The sequence below is a fragment of the Mirounga angustirostris genome, unplaced genomic scaffold (assembly GCF_029215605.1).
Source record: "Mirounga angustirostris isolate CCGP_5_RB_7025 unplaced genomic scaffold, mMirAng1.0.hap1 SCAF_6, whole genome shotgun sequence".
Classification (NCBI taxonomy): domain Eukaryota; kingdom Metazoa; phylum Chordata; class Mammalia; order Carnivora; family Phocidae; genus Mirounga; species Mirounga angustirostris.
The window spans coordinates 145,828,134-145,852,487 of record NW_026991714.1 but is presented as its reverse complement, the minus strand read 5'-3'; the positions used below and the strand labels follow the sequence as shown (position 1 = coordinate 145,852,487).

At 47.2% G+C, this 24,354-nt stretch overlaps 1 protein-coding gene across 1 annotated transcript; it reads right to left on the bottom strand.

Annotated features, from left to right (window-relative positions):
• SPADH (spermadhesin family member) lies at positions 1-22,871 on the bottom strand. The gene is given in 16 exon segments (XM_064595548.1): positions 1-154; positions 2,026-2,059; positions 3,755-4,072; positions 4,860-5,077; positions 6,591-6,744; positions 6,821-6,830; positions 10,149-10,261; positions 10,840-11,226; positions 12,060-12,101; positions 12,711-12,740; positions 13,981-14,171; positions 15,212-15,359; positions 16,646-16,684; positions 18,004-18,321; positions 20,091-20,162; positions 22,562-22,871. Coding segments are annotated over 16 exon segments (2,538 nt in total).
• Positions 22,872-24,354: the final 1,483 nt, after the last annotated feature.

Below are 24,354 nucleotides of genomic sequence, written 5' to 3'. Positions count from 1 at the left end.
TTACTTCAGGCTTGGGATCGCCAGTTCTATGTGGAACTTCTCAGCCACATGTATCACCCAGATACACTCCACGTCAGTGGGGTAGTTCGTTGGATACCAAGGACTGGAGAAGGAGCCCAAGAGGCTTGAAATTACTCCCCCACAAGAGTTACTTCTTCCTGTGGGCAGACAAGAGACCACTGGTTGGTTTCTTCAGGCATGTACCTTGTCTTTTCCTAGGAGTAGAATCCAGAATTCCATCAAGCTCAACAGGGAATCACAAAATGGGAAGGGATCATGGTGGTTTAGGCATCATTGTAGCTTGGCTGGTGTGTGATTGTACCCCTGAGAGGGAATGAGGGGGAAGAAAAGATGTGTGACTGGTACCAGGGTGGGACCCTAAGATTGTAGGCAAGAGTGGAAATGGGATGGGACATATATGTGACAGGTGTGGGGTGTCTAGTTGATATCTCATTAATGCTCTGCCCAGCTTCCTGTCATGCAAACCAGCTCAATTCAGATGTAGACGATCCATCCATCTGTGAGGGCTCCACCCCACCAATTCCTTCCCCTCAGGCAGCCAGGACAGGCAGATATCTATTCTGCTTTTATGAATTATCAGAGTGATTCCACCCTTTACAGGTTATACTTTCAATGAAAGAGAGTTACCTTGTGGCGTAGGCCCACCTTGCGGTGTAGGCCCTTGAGGGATGGGACCTGCAAAAACTGAAACCAAAGAAAATCAGGAAAGAGCTCAGCATTGCAAAAGCATCGTATAGTTACATACAAATGAATGAACCTGTTACTACCCTTGAGTCTTGCTACGTGGTGTGGGCTCCCTCATTTCTCTTTTCTCTCCTAATGTGGGATGTGGTCTCTCCCCTTCTTTCAGTGTTTCACCAAGAAATCACAGACAACGCACAGCTACGTGACTTGTTTCTCTTCTGCCTTAGGATCCACCAGCCCCAGGCCTATCCTGAGATCGATCAGTCACGAGGCATCACCCACAGTAACATCACTGCGCTTATGAGCGCACACCACTGCAGAGCATGCAGAAAGGCATAGGGACAAGGGACAAACACCAGACAGCCGAGAGCCTGGGTGGGAAAGGCAGGTGGGACAAGCGTTCCATTGGGATCGACGGGCCCCAGTGGGGAGCTTCCTCCTTTCCTGTGTCCTTTCGCCTTTGATTTCTGTGAGGCATATATTTCTATATTCTAGATGTATCCTTAGGCACCATTGCCTGGCAGGTCAAGGGCAGGGCAGGTTTTGAAAGCCTGTCCAATGGAAAGCTGGTGCTTGTCAGAGTTTCACACCAGGGATTCGTGGGCATGGAGTTTGAAGCAAATGGGTCAGATGCATTCGAGAAATCCTTTGTCTCCATGGTCCTTCTCCTTGGGCGGCATTGCCACAAACCGCTGAGCAGTGAGAGCCTATGGCACCTGGGCCTCTCAGTCCTTCTCCAGGAAGGGTGCTGGACAGCCGCAGAGTAAGTTTTTTCTGACCTCAAGTTGTCTCAGAAGCAATTCCCTTTTGGGGCGCTGGGTGGTGCAGTCGGTCAAGCAGCTGACCCTTGGTTTTGGCTCAGGTAGGGATCTCAGGGTTGCGATCTCCGGGTGGTGAGATCAAGCCCCACGTCTGGCTCCATGTTCAGCGAGGAGTCAGCTTATGATTCTCCCTCCCTCTCCCTCTGCCCCTCCACCCCCTCATACTCTCTCTCCCTCTCTCTCTCTCAAATAAATAAATAAAGCTTTAAAAAAAAGAAGCAATTCCCTTTTGTTAAAATGTTTGAGATGCAGTGTTTCCCTGGGAGAATTAAATGGCAAAAGCCTTATTTTGTGTGTGTGTCCCTGCAAATATATAATGCTTTATTGAGAAGTCGTTCACCTACTGGTGGATAGTATTTAGACATAAAAGGTTTCATTTTTCCCCCTAGTGTCTTTTATTCCATGATGCATTCTCTTATTCACTCAGGTATGCATCTGTGCCTCAGAAAAGAAATATTGTAGCAGAGAGAAAAGAGAAAAGCCTTCTGAGGTTTGCAACCCTAGATCGCAAGTGGGACTTGGCACAGAGCTGTCTGATGAACTGAAAGCCATGTCCTCTCTTCTTCCTCCTCCTCTCCGGCTCTAGGCTAGGGGAGATTACTCACTGGGGAAGAAAGGAAAAGCCAGAGGGCACCAAAGGGAGCTAGCTGCTTGTCAGTCCCCGAGAAATGGTTCTGTGAGCTCTGCCTCCCCTCCACGGCTGCTGCATGCTTTGTTGGTCCCAATGCAAAATGAAAATGTGGGGCCTCAGCTGGAGGTGGGGAAGTCAATCGCCCTTTCCCATAGGTTCACTTCTGCATCCTACATGAGATGGGCAGTCTCCAGGGGATGGCGACCTCAACCTGGGAGCCCTTGGGATCTGGACTAGAGTGGGTAAGAGACCCCGCCCCCACCAAGTGTCCTTCTAAATGTGCCAAGGTGGTGCCAGCCCCAGGTAGGGAGAGGCTGCTGGCCACCTTGCCTAGCCCCCAAACACTACAGGGTACTCCTCAACCTTGACCTTCCCCACACCCAGGCCCCCGGTGAAGGCAGAGGGTGGAGGTAATCACTGCGCAGGGTTGGGAAGGAGGCCGGGTGGGGCCCAGGGTGCCAGCAGGCAGGGAAGTGGGCAGCTGAGAGCCTGTCCAGAAGAGGTAGGCAGCTGCAGGAGGCAGGACCACACGTGCTCAGATATCACTGGAGTCTTGAGTTTGGAGGTCACTGCCACCCACTGACTCTGAGTCGGTTACCAGAACGATGTGTACCCTTTCTCTATTCCTGCGTGGTTGGCAAAGTCCGAAGCCTCCCAGAGTAGCTCCAAATGGCTTTACTTCTCACGCTCAGCCTGTTCTTCACCCACTGGGAGAGTGTGGCATGGACTCATCTGTGTTTTCTCCCACACTTTCAATTTCCAACTCATGTTCCTGGGAAGCAAACCTTCCTACCTTCTCTCCTCCCCATCTTGACCTTCTTCTCAGCCATAGTGATGGAACTTCTTGCCCCTTTCCCCTCTTGCCCTTCCTTGCTCTGCTGTCCAGAGGGGAGTTTTGGCTGCCATCTCATTCGGGAAATGTGGCTGGTTCTCAGCTTGCTACACGTTGGAATCACATGGGAGGCTTTAAGTATTACTGATGACCTGGTTGGTGTGAGCCCCGAGATTCTGATGTGACTGGTCTGGGTGCAGCCTGGGCATTGGGAATTTCAAAACTCCCTTGGGAGATCAGTGCCTAGGTCACTGTCCACCAGTGTCTAGGTCAAGACAGATTAGATTTCTTATTCACTTTGCAGAGATATTAGAAGTTCACAGTATTGGACCTACCTGGGGATGTAGGGGTCACATCTGGAGCCCAGGCCCCGGCATCTGCATGAATTAAAAAAAAAAAAGGTAAATTTAGGAAATCTAAGTTACATTTTATGAAGACAAGTGGTGGTTTCCTACTGTGAGCAGGTCTCAAGCAGGCAAGTTTCATGTGACATAAACAAGAACAAGGACACGTTAGGATCTGGAAAAGGAGCTCGGACCCAGGAAAGGTTGCAGAGAGAAGGACCTGGCAATCGCATGGCTCTGCATACATTTCTTTAGAGTGGAGTCAGGCTCTCAGCATTCTTTGTCAATCTGGCTGAGGGGACGTTCTTGTGGGGCCACCGTTCTCGGCTCCCCTGGCCCTGCTCTGTGCACACCCTCCATCATCACTCACATTCTGCTGGTCCAAAGGTCAGAAAGAACCTGCCATGGGAGGAGAGGCTACCTGAGCAGATGACACCTGCATCCTCATGGTGGCCACAATTGTGGTCCAACCAGCCGGAGCTAGGGCACTGGCCAAGGTGGTTCTCGCTTCCTGAACACTGAATGTTATCCAGGAGGATGTTTCCGGAGCCGGGGCCAAAGTGAGCCTTTCCAGGGGCTGCAACGGCTCGTCCGCACCCCAGCTGTTGGCACACCACCTGGGCTTCATTCAGGTCCCAGAGGTCATCGCACACGGTGCCCCAGGCCCCCTGGTGGAGGACCTCCACGCGTCCTGAGCACCGTCCAGATCCGCCCACCAGCCGCAGCTGGGGTCCATCTTCTAAATAGAGCAGGGTTTTAGTTTTGAGCTTAGGAAGTTTTAAGTAGGAAGGATTTCAAACTCCTGCATTTGTGTCTAAGGCAAATAAAGGCAAGAACAAAGCCTAAGGCCATCTTGATTCAGTAACGGGTCTTGCTGTGTGGGTCTCTTGACACAATACTGGGGTCCTGGGGGAAGGGGTCCACAACTCTGTTTTTGAACATGACTTGGGTAAGTGTAGATTTAATCCCCTGAAGGACTTGGGACACCAGGGTGTCTATGACTTCTTAAAGCCCAATGGGGATGGCTATTTCTGGGCCGATGGGCGTTGGCCACCTGGAATGGCATGCTGTCTCCTGGAGACCTTCCCTTACTGAGTTCACAAGTTCTGCCACACTCACCTTGGTTTCTGTTTCTCTAGCGTGTCCCCAAGAGCCTTTGTATTTGCTGTTCTCTCTGCCTGGAATGCCCCTTCATTGTCACCCATCACATGTCCCCGAGCAAGGTCTTCTATTCCCACTCAAGCCGCAGGAGCACCCTCCCCACCCAGGCATTCTCTTCTGTCCCCCAGGCTGTCTTCCCAGGCACTACCACTACCCCCAAATCATCTTGTCATTTCAGCCTCACATCACTGCCTGATTTCAATTGCCCATGTGATGCTCTTAGTGGGAAAATCTAACAGCGACACAGCAGGGCTTATGGGGCCAGTTGTGGGGTGTTTTAAAAACTGAATCCCAGGCCTTTGCGAATAGAGGAGTCTCTCAAGATAGAAAACTGTTCTGTCTTTTAAAGACCTGAAGCTTCCTACCTGACTCCCCTTCGCCCTGTGGAATTGCGTTGAACAGAGCATAAAAGCCAGTGTTGGTGATCATAGAATCACTTCGGAACACCACGGTCATGATGTCTGAGGAGGAGAAAAATATCACAGCTGTTGAGGCACAGAACTTCCCCATGAACAGCGAGGCAATCCTGGGGCCATCGAAGATTTCAACGGAGTCGTAGGGGCATCCAAGGATATCCTCCAGGCTGGGGGCATTGAAGTGGAGGGTTAGAATGGCAGGTTCAAGCTTCCTAGATCTTAAAACTTAAAAAAGTATGACAATCATAGGATTAAATATTTGGATTTACTTTAAACTGCATATTGACATATAAAGTATCAGTTAACTTCTACAGATGTCTTATTCCAGAAGTCTTATTCTGTCTGAGGGTTGTGGGAGGCTTATGGTTACAACTTAGGAACAGAAAACCAAAAATTATAATGGCTCTGGCCAATCACCATCTACACGGAACATTAGAAATGCTAGTGTACATTGCAAATAAATCCTTCCCAGGCCAACCCCCCAATGATCATCATGTAATCAACATCACACCCAGATTTTCCTATCTCTATATTTCACAACATTTTCCACACTCAAATTCTTGGGGAGAAAAAGATTGATTTTAAAATAAAAATGTCAGCATGTAGAGAGTATCTGCACTTTGGCAGTCACTCGTGAGGGATGTGTGTGAGGCCGATTTTGAAGGAACAGATTACCTATGATAAGAAGGACTTTGGAAGTGTGGGTTCAAGGTTCTCACTTCCTTGTGGGCTCTCTGTGTCCTTAGGGTTTTAGTCAACAAAGACAATAGGTTTCTAGGATATTCTTTGGCACAGGGTGTGCCTGACTCCATGGACCGAACAGTAATTCAGTGTATGCTAAAGGTGGATTTTCATAGCATCTCATAGTGTTGCTGTGTTTGTAGCAAGCTGAGTGTCATATACAAGAAGGGCTTTGCGCAGACTCTGCCCACAGAATCACAAGTTGGAGAAGAGGTGGAGCTTTGACAGCAGACAGACCTAGCTGGTTAGCCTTGGGCAAGTCAGTTAACATCTCTGAGCCTCAGGTTCTCATCTCTAACGGAGATGACGGGGGCATATACCTTCGGGCTGTAGTGATGCTAGAATATTACAAAGCATACAAAACACATAGTACAGAGCATGGATACACAGCCAGCATTAAAAAAATGTCAGTTATTATTTCATGCCATGGAGATAAAAAATGTCAGTGCCTTAGAGAAATGTATCCCCTACATGCCAGAGATAAGGCATGTCTGCCCTGGCTCCTTTCACTTGGAGGCTGCACTGAGAAGATCCAGGGCCTGGGGCTGGAGTAGGTGGCTCGTGGGTGTGTATGAAAGCCTTCTACTGATTGTTTAAAGTTTAAATAAAGGAAAGAGAAAATCTAAGAGGATAAGTATTGGTACCCATTGTATAACAAGGGCCAAGCTGGTAAGGAGGATTTGGGTGACATTCTTAGAAAAAAATTAAAAGAAAAGCTATTATCATAAGGTTGAGTTAAATATGTCAATAAACCACTTATTCAATTTTTCAAACTAGAAGCAACTTGTTGGATAGCGCTACAAAATTAATTTGATCTTCAAATTGGGAAGAATTTCGTGTTCTTCTGTCCCCCCCGCCAAATGTTTCCCACTAAAAGAAATATATTTATTCTGAATTCACATTTAGAAAGAATCTTCTCTGAAAAAGTCGTTTTCTTACTTCAAAGTTGGAATCATGAGTTCTATGCGGAATTTTTTATCCACATGAATCTCCCAAACACACTGGATGTCCGTCGGGTAGCTTTCCGGGTACAGTGGACTGGAAAAGGATCCAGAGAGACTTGACAAGACCCCTCCGCAGGCGCTACTTCCCCCTAAAGCCAGAGGAAAAAGGATGTCAGCATGTGCCCTGAGGCACCAGCTATGGGACCCCAGTCATGACCCTCTCACACCTGGTGGTCTGGTGGAGTCAGGCAGTGGTCCACCCGGGGTGCGGGGGGCACACCCAGGTGTCTGGACAGACTTTTAGCCTAAACGTCTCCAGGGAAGGAGGGCCCATTCAATCTCATCCTGATGGGGCAAAAATATTAAAATATGGGAGTTCTCTGCCTTTTCCTCTCCCCTTACCCTCTGCCAAAGAAAATATTGTATTTGTCAGGTCTGTTCACTATCTCCTCCTTCTTCTAAGGCAGAAGGATTCTTGCTTGTGGGGAAAGAGGCAGAGAGGATCTACACGGGGGGTTGGGGAGGAGGGACGAAGGGACAGATTCTATTGAGCCTGGGCATGGTGCGAGTTTGGGAAGGTTTGGGGAACAAGAAGCTCCAGAACAACTTTGGGGTCTGAGGAGCCAAAGAGAAGGGGACGATGTGGCCTTCATTGAAGGGGACTATGACTGGCCACCCCCTTAAGTTCTTTTTCACCACCTTTTCTGGGTAGATTGTGTTTTCTTTAACTCAGTATCTATTGAGACTGGAACTTACAGGTCTTTGGATTTATAAGAGTTACACAAGTGAAATCTAATTTCTTCTGTATTGTATTTTACGTCATATTCATATAAATCAATACACATGCCTATGTACACACGTGCACATACACTTAAAGCAGCATGCCGTGCAAAAAAGCAAAAATCTTAGAATCATCGAATTATTTTAGAGGAAACTTGAAAACATAACATGAGTTGTTGACCCTGTCCCCTAAATTACCAAGCTGCTTAATTTGCTCCTTCCTGTTTTTGCCTAACTAACTGGTAATGCTCCCAGAATTCCAAGATTCTTGGTCTTTCCTACGATAGATGGCGGGAAGTAGGGACACGCCCAGTCATCTCGGAGCTATCCTGTTGGCCGTGTTGTAGTTACAACTGGGCCAGGTCAGACAGACACGAGAACCCTGGGATGGGTTTCTTGAAACCTCTACACATGAGTGGGGACCCATCATGGGTGCCCCCTGCAGGACCGTACCCGGAGAAGGCAGGCTGGGTACCACCAGGTGTGACCAGCCACAGTCTCTGTCACCCTCCCACCTACTCTGACCTGGGCAGATCCACATACCCCCTTCCCAGCCTGTCCCTTTGGCTAGCAAGTCAGTATTTACAGGCCTTAGCAGTGCGAATGGATGCCCCTTGACCGAGGGGCTGTGTCGGCTGAGGTCCTGACTCCCCTGGCGTTCTCAAGGAAGGGGCCATGACAGGACTGGCCTGGGAGGTGGGCAAGCAGCCCCTCAGCCGTGTCGTGCCAGCCTCTCTGTGCCACATCCTGGGCACACTGCCTAGCATCTGCTGTGACGGTTCTCTCGGTGTGGAGTTACATCTCAATTTAAAACAAGTGACTACCTGTTATATAATCCCGAGAAGCTGTGGAAAGACCTAGAAGGGGGAAAAAAAAGGGAGGTCATGCTGACATCCAGGGGAAAAATACTGCATTTCATCTACAAGTTAGTGAAACGTGAAGGGGTTTCTCTGAAGTGTCAAGGTACTTAGTGCCATCTGAGAAAGGTCTGAAGGTGCTGAGTGAACATTTCTACTGTCCTGTGGCAGATTAAAGAAGGCCACACATTCTTGGACATGCCTCCTGTCACGAAGTGGGATCTACGTCTCCTTGCTTGAACCTGGGTGGCCTCTGTTTTGGCCAACAGAATATGGTGGAAGTGACACTGTGCTTTAAGAGACCGAAGCTTCCACTTCTTGTCTCTGGGAACACGGGCTTGTCTGTGGCACCCTGAGCCACCTTGCAAGGAGTCTGATTAGTCTGCTGCAGGAGAGACCGTGTGAGGAGTCCTGAGACCACCTGGAGAGGAAGAGGGCCCTGGCTGAGCCCACCCTTCCAGCAGTCTCCTCCAAGCACAGAGCATGTGAGTGCAGCTGTCCTCAAGTCTCAGGACCACCCTGTAGGTGAGCTCCACCGAGTGACCCTGCTCAGAGCTACGTGGAACAGAAGAATCTCCTATCCCAGCCCTGCCCAAATTCCTGACCCACAACAACGTAACATGTCATTAAATGGCTGTGGTGTTAAACCACTCTGTTTTTGGAGTAGCAACACATAACCAGGATGGTTTCTTCCACTCAACATGGTCCTCCTCATTTCCCTGTCATCTATGTAAGCTTCAGTATAGCTGAGTTATATAAAATGAGAACTACAGGTAGGCCTTCATTTGAATATCCACTGCCCTTGACCTCTATCCATGGCCTTGGAAATTTGGACAGTCCTCCCTCCCACTCATGATCCCACTTCTCTACGCAAGTGTCCAAGAGAGATGCTTCTGCCAATGACTTATGACTTGTGTATGTGGAGGCAGCCAGGTTCATTCAAAGGGCGAGATGGGGTCTGCAAAGTCCAGTTCTGCTACTTTCTTTCTTCTCTCTCTCTCCCTTTTCTGAAGATTTATTTATTCATTTACTTGAGAGAGAGAGAGAGGGAGAGCATGAACGAGTCGGGGGAGGGGCAGAAGGAGAGGGAGGGAGAATCTCCAGCACACTCCCCGCTGAGCGCAGAGCCTGACATGGGGCTCAATCCCATGACCTTCAGATCATAACCTGAGCCGAAATCAAGAGTTGGATGCTTAACTGACTGAACCATCCAGGTGCCCCTAGTTTTGCTACTTTCTAATTGAGTTATCTTGGGCAGGCTTTTGGATCTCCTTAATCCTCAGCTCTGAGGATGAGATAAATTTATTTATACAGAAACCCCAGCATCATGCCTGCTCCGGTGCAGATGCTCAGAAATGTCTATTGCAATGAAACAAAATGCCTTTTTGTTTACCTCCAGTATCATTTCAGAATTTACATTGCATGTGTTGGTCTGGTTTTTCTAATCTTTGGTTTTTATTACAGATGAATATCACTCAATCCTTAAATTAGAAAATCTCTGAAAATAGGCAAAAGTCATAAGATCCCCAAGAGCATGTACTTTGTGGGCAGACTGATCAGTGTCAGTACTCGGTTCCACCATTAACTTACTGAGTGATCTCAGGAAAGTTACTCAACCTTTCTGTGCCTCAAATTTCTCTTCTGTAAAATATAAAATGCCTTTTTGCAGGATTAGCAAGAGTCTGAGCAAAATGTCTCCCCGTCTTTGTGCTAATTTTACCTTGTCTTTGTGGAGCTGGGGTCAGTGAAAGGATGTGGTCAATGAGACTGGTGGCCAAGGGTTCAAATCCACTGGCTGGCCCTGGGTACATTACCCACTTTCTTTGCCTCAGTTCACCCATCTGGAAAAGTACTTGCTTCAATGCATTATTGTGGGGATTAAATGAGTTATATATGTGAGGGGCTCAGAACAGTGCCTGTTTCTTAGCATTTGCAAGTAAATTTGATATTATTATTATTGGAAAGTTGTCTGGACTAGAAAAAAATATGGACATACCTGGAGGTGTGGGAGGAGGCAGCTCTTCTGCATCTGAATGCAAAAAGAAAGGCAATAGGTCACTCTCTTTAGTGAATCCAAAGCATGGGGGAGGGGTAACGAGGGTGCAGGTGGCAGATCGAGGGGAAAGGGTGCAGGTGGGGAATAAGGGGAGAGGACCCTTGCCTTTGATCAGCCCTCCTCTGGCAGGGTCTCTGGCCTTGGGAGGGGTGGGACACAGCAGCTGGGTCATCTCTGCACCACCTCAGGCAGTGCAGGATTACCCATGGCCCCTCTTATGCTGAATCACCCAGACTACTTGTGAAAAGGCAGATTCCAGCAGCCCTGCCCAAATTAGTTAGTCGTGATCTCTGGGACTGAGGCCCAGGATTCTGCATCGCAATACCTCAGGTGGGGCTGGTGTGCACAAACATTCGAGACCTCCCGTGTGCAACCTGGCGCTGCCCAAGGGTGTGTGTGAGCCCAGGGCTTGGTGCAGAGCAGACGCTCAAGGATTGTTTTATGAAAGAATGAGCAAATGGGCAGATGGATAAATTCCATCTGGGATGCACAGTTTCAAAATGTCTTCAATAAAAACATTAGAGATTACTGCCCGAGAGGGGAGGGGCTACCTGAGCAGATGATGCCGGCATCCTCGTGGTGGCCACAGTTGTGCTCCGACCAGCCCGAGTGGGCACACTGGCCCAGGTGGAGCTCCACCCCAGAGCACTGCAGGTTGTCCAGGAAGATGTTTCCAGAGCCCGGGCCGAAGTGGGCCTTCCCCAGGGCGGACAGGGCCCGTCCGCACCCCAGCTGTCGGCACACGACCTCGGCTTCGTTCAGGTCCCAGAGGTCATCACACACGGTGCCCCAGGCCCCCTGGTGGAGGACCTCCACGCGTCCTGAGCACCGACCTGAGCCGCCTACCAGCCGCAGCTCTGGCCAGTCCCCTGCAGATAGAGACCCGGTGATCATTGTCTTCTAGAGACACTGCACATTGCCCATGAGCTGGTTGAGCTCTCCACCCTGACACTACTATTAGGGATGGGGAACTTGATAAAAGAGCCAGTCAACTGCTCAACCTCCTAGTTGGAGGTTAATATGCAATTAAGATTGTCAAAATAACTTTTAGCCTAAAGCATTCATTAATCGAGTACCTATTGGGCCAGAGGTATGTGCCAATCTATTTTAGCTAAATGCAGGCAAAAATTGTAAATAATATTCACAGTAATTTGTGGCTTTGTGGAATGCCTTTGTGTGTGTGTGCGTGTGTGTGCACGTGTATGTATTCATCTTCACCTTTGTAATAACTCAGGAGGCAAGCAGAAGAGCACCAGTATGCCAATTTTATCCATAAGGAGACTGAAAGTTGGAGAGGTGAAATGATTTACCCCAAATCCCACATCTGGGAAGTAGCAGATCTAAAGTCAGCACTTCCAGTTCCAAAGTTCAGTATTTTTCTCTGATATTCCATCTCACTGCCTCTGGAATGGCTTTGACGCTCTACTCACTTTGAAAAAGCCTATTAGTTATGCACATATAGGTTAACTATGAGCAAGACTGGCCAAATAAAAAAAAAGATAGAACCCCACTAAAGGCACTTGGAAGCTGCTCAGGGTTTGAAGACTGAAAAACACTGAAAAAATGAACTTTGCTCACCCTGGGATGCTAGAGCCAAAGGATCCCAAGAGTTTTGGATGGTCCTAAAAATGTGCATAGAGTCAACTGGCCCATTTTGCAAACAGAGGAACTACTTGCAGTTGGTCCAGTTCCTGCCCATGCAGCACGTACCAATGCAGGTACCAAGAGGAAAGGATAGTTGGTAAATGAATGAATGCATCCCAGGGCTTACCTGGTCTTGCTGTCACTGTCCTGGGTGTTGCTGTTGGGATTGCTGTGAATACAAGATGACACCCTTCAGATAAAAAGGGTCAAGATGGCTATATCCCTTAAACACCAAGATTCTGGTTGATTCATTCTCCCTAGCATCTTTATAATAAGTGACCTCCCAAGTCAAACTCTGTTTATGTTGCTCCTCATACGTGTAGGATCCAACAGAAAAAATATTCCCTTCTGTTCAGTCACTGGAAATATAATGACACTTAAATTGTGCCATCCTGTGCCAAAATGCAAACATGCATGGTGTCCTTCTAGGGAAAAAGCCATTTCTTCTGTTTTGTTAACTTTCCCTAAGTGTGCAGTGCTTGATTAGGTGTGTCTTACTGTTTTTGATAAAAGCAAGGAATTAAGAAGTCAAATTGGCAATTATCAATTTATAGAAACCCAATTATTGGTATATTTAACTTGGTTCCATGGTGAATGGTCATCATGCTTGTGCAAAACCTGGACTGACAGACCTCTCAGCTAGTTGGACTGATGCAGGAAATTAGGAAATGTGTAAGACAGAGATCGAACTATGACACTCCAAGCACCAGGAGGGCAGACAGAGGAAGACACACAAATGAGGAATGAAGATAGAGTAGCAACAGTAAATGCGACTCACTGATTAGATGTGGGGTCCTTGAACTTGCCTCTGCAATGACAAAGAAGCCTCGTCAGTAATTGTTCAATCGCAGTGACAGTGACTTCTTCTGATCCACTTTGTGACACAGAGTGCCTCCTCTGTGTTTCATAGCATACTTCCCAAGCGTGCTCACTGAGCTGCCCTGGCGCTCGCTAACAGGGTGGGAGACTAGTCTGAACAGCATCTCAGCCAAGGCGGAAGCTAGAACTGCTCATGAGGTCCATGAGGCAGCGTCTTTTCTCTCAGTGGTAAGCGTCTTTTCTCTCAGTGGTAAATAGTGCAGGACCCATGACTGGGTGACCTCGGAACAATTACGGAACCTCTCTAGCCTCAGCTTCCCCATCTGTAAAAAGGGAAGAACCATGGGTTCATGTGAGGATGAAAGGAGGTAACACGTATAAAGTGCTTACAGGGTTGCCTCGCATAAAATAGGCATTCGGTAAATGTTCGTTGCCACTTTGATCACTGTTGCTGTGATTACCCAACCTTGAGTACCTGTGCTTAATCAGAAACCCTTGGCTTAGCTTCTGTCTGCCTTCGCGTCTCGCCACATGTCCTGTACTTCCCATCTCTGTGCTCACACTGCTCCTTCACCTGTGTGCCCCCTCCCTATTTCTTGACTCACAGCCTGGCTAGGCTTAAAGACAAATCTAAGGCTGTTTCCTCCTATGTTCCCTTCATGTTTATAGCCCGCATGGCTCTTCCCCTTTTCTAATGTCTTTTGCTGAGATGCATGCATGTGTCAATTTAGTATATTCTAGTCTATTCTATTTGTTTGCCTTCATTTAGTATATTCTACTTGTCCTCTAATTGTATCACATGGGTTTGTCTTGAACTCCTTCCAGGTTGTACACGAGCCCCTCTTAGGCTGGGACCACACCTTCTTCTTCCTCTGTAGGTCCTAAAACACCCACCTAGTACTAGATTCAGTGTAACTCCAGAAGTGGCATCCTAATGGGCGGACTGTAATGAGGTATTTATGGGGAACCGGGCCCAGGGTTGAATCTGCCAAGTACTGAGCACATGATATACCATCACTGTGCAAGGGCTTGTGTCATTTCAGGTAAGCCCCACAACAAGCCTAGGAGGGACGCTTCTCTTATCCCCATTATACAGGGAATGGTTTGAGGCACAGAGAGGTCGAGTCTCTTATCCAGGGTCACAAAGTAAGCGATGGGGTTCTAACTGGCCCCAAGGCAGGCACTCCAGCTGCAGTTCCAAAGCTCCTGCTTTTAACCAGCATTCATACCTTTGGCTGCAGAATAATAATAAGCAACGAAGTTTTTCCCTATGTTGTTGAAGCTTCGGAAGTACACGAGGGTCAGTGAGCTGGAGGAGGACGAGTAGGTGAGGTAGGACCCAGAGCAGGTCTTCCCCAGGGACTTTGTTGAGGATGGAGGGCCGTCCAGGATTTCAAAATATTCATTGGTGCAATCTAGGCTAGGGAAGCAAAGACCAATGGCTGCCTCTTAGCCTCCCCATTAGCAGATCTTAGAGGTATGCTGTGAGGCAGACTCTTTCTTTCATGACAATGAAACTGGGGACAGATTAAAAGCCTGTCAGCCATTTAAACATAGTATAGAATCCTTTAATCCCACTTTTTCTTGAGGAGATGGGATCTTAACTGGAAGAGGGAATAGGCGGCTGAAGCACTAGGTGGACCCCTGCTGAGGTCTGGGACTGCAGGTACCTGGAAGCCCAGGGCCAACGGCCAGCAATGGCCTGCCTCTAAGACATGGCCTCAGGCTCCAAACAACCTATTTACGAACTCTGCAAGCGACCTGCCTAGAGGGAAGCGCGCTACCAAGTCTGCCCTGCTTGCTTTGTGCAAGTCATCTGATCTGTCAGCTCTTGTTCTTCATTGTGAAGTTTTGTCCAGATGCCCCCAGGGTTAGAGTCAGGAGACCATCTCCATGCCTCAGCCTGATGAGCCGTCCATTCTAAGTCATTTTTTGATTAAGCAAAATTCAAAAGTAATAAATAATTTAGGTTGCTCCTGGGAGTTAATTTCCATAAGACATTCATTTGTGAATGACATCAACCTTGACTATTTACAATATTAAAACCTAAAATTTCTTGATTTGTGAGGTCTGGGGGTTCCCTGAAATCTGCATCTTTAACCAGAGACTGAAACATACATTCTCACTCTCTCTCTCTCTCTCTCTCTCACACACACACACACACACACACACACACACAAGTGGATATGGAAAGTAGTGAAACAGAATAAGGTCTATGACCTAGCGCAGTATTGCATTACTTCCTGGTTTGATATTGTCCTACAGTTATAGACGATGCCACCATTGGGGGGAGCTGGGTGAAGGGTACATCGGACTCTATGTATTATTTTTGTAACTTCCTGTGTGTCTATGATTATTTCAAAATTCAAAATTAAAAAGGGCATGAAGGACTCATGGCACAGAAAAATGCTTCGAATTTTAAACTACACAGAATACTTAAATCATGCACTTGTGACTTACTTAAGATATGGAAATGCCAGCAATATGTGATCAGATGCATTAGCCTTGATTTCCCACACACAGGTTATGTTGTTATGCATTTCGTTCTGTGGGGGATTCCTAATAGCTCCAGATGAGTTGGTAATTACTCTGCCACACCTAGATTTTTCTAAAAGAAGAAAAATATTTTAGAATTTCAGTTTTTTTTCATTGTTCAGTTCACTAATTTTATATAATTCACACTTTCTTTCCCTTTCATTTTTTTTTTTCACCGAAAACGTCTCATTGGTCATTACCTTGTAGGTATGTCTTAGGACATATCAGAGGCATACACCAGTCTAAAAACTCACAAACTTAGGAGATTAGGGTATGAGAGTGTCTGAATTTTGAAACACCTCTCACTTGTTTAGAGAATTCTACCCTGACGTGGCCTTGCTGGGCAGAGCGGTTAGCCAGTATCAACCAGAGTCTTTCCCTCTGGTTGTTATTCCCTAGTGGTGGGTTCTGTAGGTTTGACTTTTGTGAGGCCACCAGTAGTAATGAGTAAATGGCTTCATTTTCCCAAGTAAAGCTGAGTCTACATGGAACCTCTATGTCTATGAAGATGTCAGCGTTCCATCTGCCATCTGTTATAATTTATTAAAATTACACTATTAAAAATCCACTACTAAGTGGAGAGAACTTGCCCTGAGTCATCTACCCCTCCAACACTGACATCATTCTGTGTCTGCCTGTTCACCACTTGTCCATTTGTTTTACCATCTGCTTGTCTGTGTATCCATATGCCCAATATTCAGTACAAAATTAAAGGTAACACCTAAGGCAATGGCTTTCTCCATCAGACTATCTGGCCATATGAGAATTGGACCTACACTCGATTGGCTCTGGTCATCTATCTGTGGCTCTTCCACAGAAGGACCAGCCAGGCTCTCCAGGCATCAGTATTATTTTAACGCTTTATCTCCAAGTGGTGCTAAGAAAAGTTTAGTGGAGCTTCTGGAAGCCCAAGATACAGACGAAAACAGAGGGGAAAAAATGGAAGATGCAAAGAAAGCATGAATAAGGAAGATAGAGATTGTCAGAGAAGGGAAAAGGGTGGAGAAGAAGAACATGGTCATTATGGCGGCAGCCCTCTGAAATGATGCTCTTGGGTAGCTCCATGGCAACACTGCCATGTTAAAAGCCACATGCCTGTCTTTCACATGTAGTGTCCATGCTGGAGACCAAGCATGCTGGTGTCACTTGATTATTTGGACTGCCTTTTTTGACTACATAGAAATGGAATTGGAACCATAAATTCATCTGCCTTCATTATTGGACTCTTCACTCAGAACACAGGTTCAGAGGGGTGACCCAGCCAGGGCAGTAGTATTTTGCTCAACTTCCTTGGAGAATCACTTCAGGGCTTGAGCTAGAAGATGGTGGTCAGAGCAGCCAAGGATATCAAAGTCTCACCTGTGGCCATTGTTCCTGCTATGACAGCCAGTGGGCGATCTGTCAAACACACAAAGGACATGTGGCTCGTCAGCTGGCTCTGAGGTCCCAACACTAGCTGCACATGATACCCTGAGGACCTCAGATCAAATACAGTGGGCCCCCCCCCCACCGAACTGCTGAGTCATCTCTGGGGGCAAGGCCAGAACATGTAGGGGACGTTAATGTGTGGGATGGAAGAAGCACTGATCTAGATCCTCTCCAGATTTTGATAAATTATCCTCTTGTCATACACACAAATGAGATATTTTTAAATTGGGGGTTTAAGAACACTAAAGACATGAAATTCTGCCAACTGTAGCCAATTCTAGTGACCCAAGGCCTGGGAGTTATGAGACTTCCAGGAAAGAATAGGAAGAGGTACCAATTTACCCCTTCCTTTGACCTGGTGTTGCTCAGAGATGGTGAGCCAACATCTAAGGATGCTGTGGATCCTCCTTCATGCCCCCTGCATATCTCCTACCAGTGACACCTGGCCCAGAACCTCCCACTAGAGACCCTTTCCTAGGACCAATCCATTCCCACCTGCTAGAGTTGACAACCCAGGAGGGAATATGCCTGAAGTTTTATCAGACCTTTTCTACTCAGCTTTATTCATGACTCACCCTCTGATCAAGAGCCCTGATCATCAGGGAACCTGGGGATTTGATGAAGGAGAGTGGGCACTGGCATGAAAACTCTGGGTGCTGGCATTAAGAGCATGTGGGAAAACCAATAGCAAAAGAAGTTCTGTGGGCACCAGGAACAAAGCAGAAGCAGGGAGAAGGTGGGAATGGTCACCTTGACTTTGGCCAGGTCCAGCCCACCAGCCATCTGCTCCTGGGCAAGAAATGTCCTTAACCACCTCTTATGTTTTAACCACCCCTTCTGTTGCCTTGTAACCCTCGGAGCTGGCAAACTGAAAGTGCTATATACAAGTCTGAGAAATTTAGAATCTGCTTCCTGTGTATAAAATGGGGGAGAAGTTGAAAGTGAGGTTGGATCAAATGATTTCTAAGGAACTATCCATTTCTCCCATTGGACAGTCAGGTGACACCACATGTCCCAGTCACTCCCCCGGCCTGCAGGATGACACATCCAACTTCCAGCAGCACTTCTTCCCCAAGATTTTGGGAAACTGCCCATGTAAATATCGCCTTCCTTACCCGGGGCTGAGACTGTTGAGTATTCAGCATTTGTAAGCATGAGGGATGAAAATATCTGCTGTGAGCAAGTAAAGTACTGATTCCTTTTCAACAGCTAGATTTACATTGTCTTTTGAAAGGTATTCTCTCAGAAAGAGCCGAGGCTGGGCTTTGCCTGGGAGGGCAGGGGTTTACCTGAACAGATCACGCCAGCATCTTCTCCGTGCCCACAATTGTGGGAAAACCAGCCGATGTGGGAGCACTCCTCCAGGTGCTGTTCATCTCCCCCACAGTGCACGTTGTCAAGGAGGATCTTCCCAGAGCCTTCCCCAAAGTGGGCCTCACCTGGGGCTAAAATGGCCCAGCCACACCCCAGCTGCCTGCAGATGATGTTTGCTTCTGGCAGGTCCCAGAGGTCATCACACACGGTCCCCCAGACTCCCTGGTAGAAGAGTTCCACACGGCCTGCGCATCTTCCATGGCCACCTACCAGCCGCACGGGGGCCCAGCCTCCTGGGGAAGAACCGTGGGTCACGGGGTGATCATCACTCACTCTGCCTTTCGATGACTGGACTATCTGCTACCCAACCTAGCTTTTCTTATTTTCCATGACTTTGCTATTCACACTCTTCACAAGGTCATGTGAGCTCCCATGCTATTCTCTAGGTAAGTCTGCTTTAAGAAGCCTATAATGTCTTCCTTATCCACACTCATTTAAGACTGCTTGCCTGTGGTAGAGTATTTACAAAAATGACCACCATGCTTCTCTTCCTGATATCCTCACTCTTTACGATGTGACATTGCTGCTCTGCCTATCAAGAAGTTAGCTTATTTTCCCACTCCTTGATTTTAAGCTGTGGCCTGTGACTTGCTCTGGCCAGTAGAATGTGGCAGAAGTAATGGTGCACTCATGTGGAACTGAGGCCTCAAGAGGCATGACAGGTGGGCTTCAGTTCATTCCATGGAAACACTGAGGGGATCATGTGAATAAGCTTGAGCTAGCCCATGGGTGATAAAGGATGCATGACCTCATCACCTCTGTCACCTCAGGTAAGAGCTATGGAACTGTAAGACATGTGAGGGAGGCCATCCTAGGCCAGCAGTCTTCAGCTGACCTGTCAGCTAGCCACAGATGCATGAGCAAGCCCCGCTGAGTCAGCCAAGACCAGCCAAGCCTATCCCAGAGTGGCAGAACAACCCAGCTGACCCTTAGACTCATGAGCAGTGGTAGATGGTAGTCATTTTAAGCCACTGTGTTTTGGGATGGTTTTACATGGCAATAGATAATTTATAGACTTGTTTATCCATACTCCCTTCTTAGATAAGTTACTTTTTGTGGTGATCATTTTGCAATATATACAAATGTGGAATCCTTATGTTGTAGTCCTGAAACTAATATTAATGTTATATGTCAATTATACCTCAATAAAAAATTGTATGCAAAGAAGAGAGCTTGGACAGATATATAAACAATGCTAACATAAAAAACATAAAAAAGAAGATGTGGAGTGTGAATTCAGGTGATTGAAACTCACAGAGCCAACAATGGCGCCTTTGGTAATTGCCACACCCCCAAAACCTTGGCCAATGGCTAGGAGCTATGGCACCTGCTGGGCACTATTCTATCAGGGATGCTCAGATCCCTGGGAGTGATAATGGCTCCATTCTCTCCTCCCTGAATCTTTTGACTATACAGCTAGATTAAGAGACTAAAGGGTCCAATGTTTTATTCCTGCCTTATCTGACCTCAGACTAGACCTAATTTGTAAAAGAAAAAAACAAAACTTAATTCAAGGTCAAATATCCTGAAATATTACTCATCCCTGATCACAGCGGAAAATCATCTCAAAGAGCCACTGCACTGTTCACTAATTCTGTATGGTTATTGGCCAGCCCTATATTCGAATTTGGAACACATGTTAATGTCTTCCACCCTGCAGCCCACAGGGAGTCAGTCTGGTTTCTTCCCTGCCTGGCACAATCCCATTGCCCCCTCACCCTTCAGGTCCTGCCCAGACCCCTCGGCTCTGGATGGAGAGGCTCTTCTGGTTACACATGGCACCCTGTGCTCCCCCATCAGAGTATTCAGCACACTTTTTTGGTAACAGGTTACTCCCCCTCTTCCCCCAGGAACTTAGTTTACTTGAGTTTCAGCTCTGTTTATTGCTGTATATAATCCCAGTGACATATATTCTTAGTGACACATATTCATTCATTCATTCATCCATTGTTGGATGAAAAAAATTGTCCAGAAGACATAATATAAAAAAAACCAGCCTTACCTGGAGGTCCAGAAGAAGGTGGGTGTTGAGCTGCTGATATCACCAATGATGTGGGAAGCAGGTTCTCATAGGCTGTTGGTGGATAAAAAGGAAGGTCATCAAGGAGAAGTCAGAACATTGGGAGAAGATAACAGTTGCTTCAAGGGGCCATCTGCCTCCTCCCAGGATTCACCAGGAATAACCATGACACTGCATTCTAAGGCCAGTGACATCATAGCCCCCAGATCTTCATTTAGGGCATAACATGGTATTATTCCCCATTGACAAAAGAACATGCACCACATGGCCATCAGAAAAGCAAAGCTCATGGACAATTTGCCCCATGTGGCCTGCCACAGGAGAGGCCATCAGTTGGCCATGATCTCTCTCTTTGCTGCCCTCTCCCCAGGTGTGTCATGACTTCACCTGAACAAAGCAAGGAAATTCACACAGCAGTTTCTGGAAATGGAGTGGGGGGAGGGAGGAGAGCATCAACCCTGAAACACACGACGAAACCTTTCAGGGCAAGGGAACTGTATTATATTTTCACTGCCATGGTGATTATACAGTGGCACACAATTACCAAAATCCATCAAACTGGACCTGAAAATGGGTGAGCCTTATGGTACACAAATCAAACATTAATAAAAATATGATGGGTTGATGGATGAGTAAAGAGATGATAGAAAGATCGCTAAATTTATCATGGGATCTAGGTAGGTAGGATCTCATTGTTAAATCCTTCAAACTGCTGCCTATTTGAAAATTCTCATAATAAGATGTTAGGTGGGAAAGTGTCCCTCAATTTCTAGTACAAGACCTACATCTCTGTCCTTCAACGACAACCTCTTGCTTTCCACAGTGGCATACACTTCATTCAACCAGTCCACATGGCTGCTTATCCTCTCTGTGTAGTCACTGAATGTCAAAGGCATAGAATTTTAGGGAGCGTGGAATCCCCTGTGCCTATTCTAATGACATGGGGAGTGATGGCTAAGGTCATTCATCTGGAGAGAGACCGGCCAGGATCAGATTCCTTCAGCTCAGGGCCCTTTGCACTCCCCACACAACCTCCCTTAGTCAGCATTAGACCAAACGGAGGAACTATGTGAGTGCTTGTCAGGTGCTAGGTGTCTTTGGGCATTGTCATATTCAATTCTCAATCATTCAATTCTCTGTGTTTTTCCTACTCTTGCAAAGAGAAATCCAGATGAAACGGGATCAAGAGATGATATAACTTGGCTGAGGTAACATAACTGAGGGTGATCCTATGCCATGTCTGTCCCTCCCATTAGGGTGCAGACCCAGTGACAGAAGGGAGCTGGGAGGGGTGGTTTGATCACGGCTGTGGCCCCAGTGCTTATTGGCACGGAGTAGCACATAGTTCAGTCAGTATCCACTGAATGAACAGATGAGTGAATGAATGAAGCTGGGAATCAAACCAGGATCTGACTTTAAACCTCATGATCTTTCTTATATCATGCTAGGTCTAGTAGATGATGCCAAATGTAACACGGGTTCTACCTGTAGGCTGAGCAGCTGTGGAATCAGCACCTGTGAACATGAAGAGAGATTGTGCATGTTATCATGTCTTATTCAGTGACTGTTTATTGGGAACGTCCTAGATTTAGGGAGCTGGGGGAAGCAGAGAGAGGCAGAGACGCTGCCCTTGAGAGTCTTAGCATTTCCTGGGGATTTGAGACATGAGACCAGGCAGCAAACGCTGAGTGTCCCAGGAGAGCCTCAGAAAGTAGTGCCCCGCCCCCCCCCCCCCCAGGGGCCTTAGGTGTTGAGAGGCTCAGGAAGGGCCAGGTGCAGCCTGGCAGAGCTTGTCATTTGTAGGTATATTACTCCAGCTGCCAGTGGGATGGAATCAGGAAAGATTCTGTTGTGACACAGAGTCAAATAGAAGGACACATAGGTTTGGGAAGGTCACCTGGTCTAGATGTGGAGGGCCTGGAAAATCAGCTGACAAATTTGGCCCATCACCCAGAGGTTACAAACTCAAAATCTAAAGTTTCCAAGGGCCATGGAAATAAAACAAATAAGGGATTTGAATGATGGGGACTGTGTGAACTAGAAAGCTGTTTCCTGACCAAAGGGTCAGCTCTTTCTCAGATCCAGCCAGTTAATATAATAAAATAATTTGTTGTTTTGAGCCTGAACTTCTGTTTTTATTTTTTTCACAAATGCAAGAATTTGGATTTTTATGCCAGATATTCTGATTTGGCTGAATTCAAGTTCAGTCTGCATTTTCAAACCAAACAAGCCACTTCTGAGCCTGCATCAGTGATCATGAGCCATACTCAACAATCTTTGCAGTCAAGGGGATGGTCAGGCTGATGCATAACTTTGAAAGGATGTAGACAACACCAGTTGCCTGTCTCAATCCACTGACATTTCTAGGCTGTGCTACATTGTGTGTGTGGAGGAATGAGAAGTGAGGGGATAGGAGTAGCCCTCCAAATGAGGACTGCCAGCCAGCCCCTCACCTGCGCAGATGATGCCAGCGTCCTCCAGGTGCCCACAGTTGTGCCCGGCCTCAGCTCTGTGCACGCATTGCCCAAGGTGGCTCTCACTGCCCACACATTGCACATCATCCAACAGGATCTTCCCGGACCCTGCCCCGAAGTGGGCCCCTGAGGGGGCTGCCACAGCCTGGCCACACTGCAGCTGGTGGCACACCACTGTGGCCTCAGCCAGGTCCCAGAGGTCATCACACACAGTCCCCCACCTGCCCTGGATGAGAACCTCCACTCGGCCTGAGCAACTCCCTGTGCCATTTACCAGCCTCAGGGCCATCCAGGTTCCTGGGGAGATACAGAGCAATGGGAAATTATGAGATTGGCCTTGGTGTCAGCATATTGCCTTGATCCTGTTATAGTGGTCTGATAAACTGCTGATGTCATAATTCCTCTGGGTTGGGCAGATAGAGAGCTCTATGGTCTTAGAACATCAAGGCTAGACTTTCTTCTTCCTGGAAGTGCCTGAAGGGGCTGGAAGACCCCAGGAAGCAGCAGCATCTGACTTCTAGAGGGGGAAAGCCAGAGGCCCTGGGTTCTCAGCCTTACACATGTCAACTCATCCCACCTACAGCAAAAGAACTTCAGGGAATCCTAGACCTGAGGGTCACATGGATGGGGCCCCTGTGACAGCCTTGCCTTGGTGGATAGCTGACCAGAGTCTTCTTATAGAAGTTGCCCAGTGTGGTGTAATCTGGAGATTACAGAGCACTCTTTTTAGCACTAGAGACATTTCTTTGTTGCCAGCATGGTTGTACTTTCAAACATAGAATTTTCACTTAATGTCTATTAAGGTGCAAAACTGGACAGAGTTCACTCCTCAGGATTTATAACCAGTGACATGATGGAGAAACCACACACACTGCACTATCAGGGCAAATAACAAGGACTACCTCTAGGAGTCTAATAATGCTATCAGTGATGGACACTTCATCTCTTTTGGGAGATCAGCCAAGAAATGGCTTTGAAACATGAAGACAATTTCTGCACGTTGATCACAAGGGAAGGGGGCTTGCTCCCGACAGAGTGAAGGGAAGGGCAAGTTCACATAGGAGGGAAATTTGTGGTGCTTCAACTGCAACACGATTTGAATAAATGAGCTCATTTTGTCTTCCTCAAGCACGAGAAAGTCATGCAAATGTTGTGATCTACAAGGACACAGAAAATGGGAAGGATAATGAGAGCTAATGGAAAATTTCAGAACATTCTTTTTAGAAACTAGAGAGCAGACAGAGTGGGTTTTGGGGAGATGTTTGCAGAGCATTAATTTGGGCTGTAGTGGGCTAGGCGGGGATGGCTACCCACCAGAAGTGAGCGGACTCACACCAGAGAAACCTTGCAGGTGATGTGTTTGGAGGAATAGGATGCCAACCAATGTAGGAGTGAGGTGCTGGCAAAGAAGGGGATCATGGTTAATTGTATTTTTGAAAGATGTCTACAAAATATCTCCCATTCCTCAAGCCCTTCTGGAACCTTGACTGTCCCATGTCCCAAGGAGGAGCTTCTGCATCATCCTTCCAAACCTGGGCAGGTTGTGACTTTCTTGACCAATGGAGTATGGTGCAAGTGACACTAAACATTTTTGAGCCAGGGTGAGGGAAGTGCCATGCACTCGTGTCCTGTTTCCTTCAGGGACTCATGCCTGGGACTTGGCCACCATCCTGGGAGAAAGGCCAGGCCTCATGCTGACATCTGAAAGCTACTTCTCAATGTGTTTAAGTTTCTCTGGGCCAATACTCTCACTTCAGCAAAAAGCAAATATT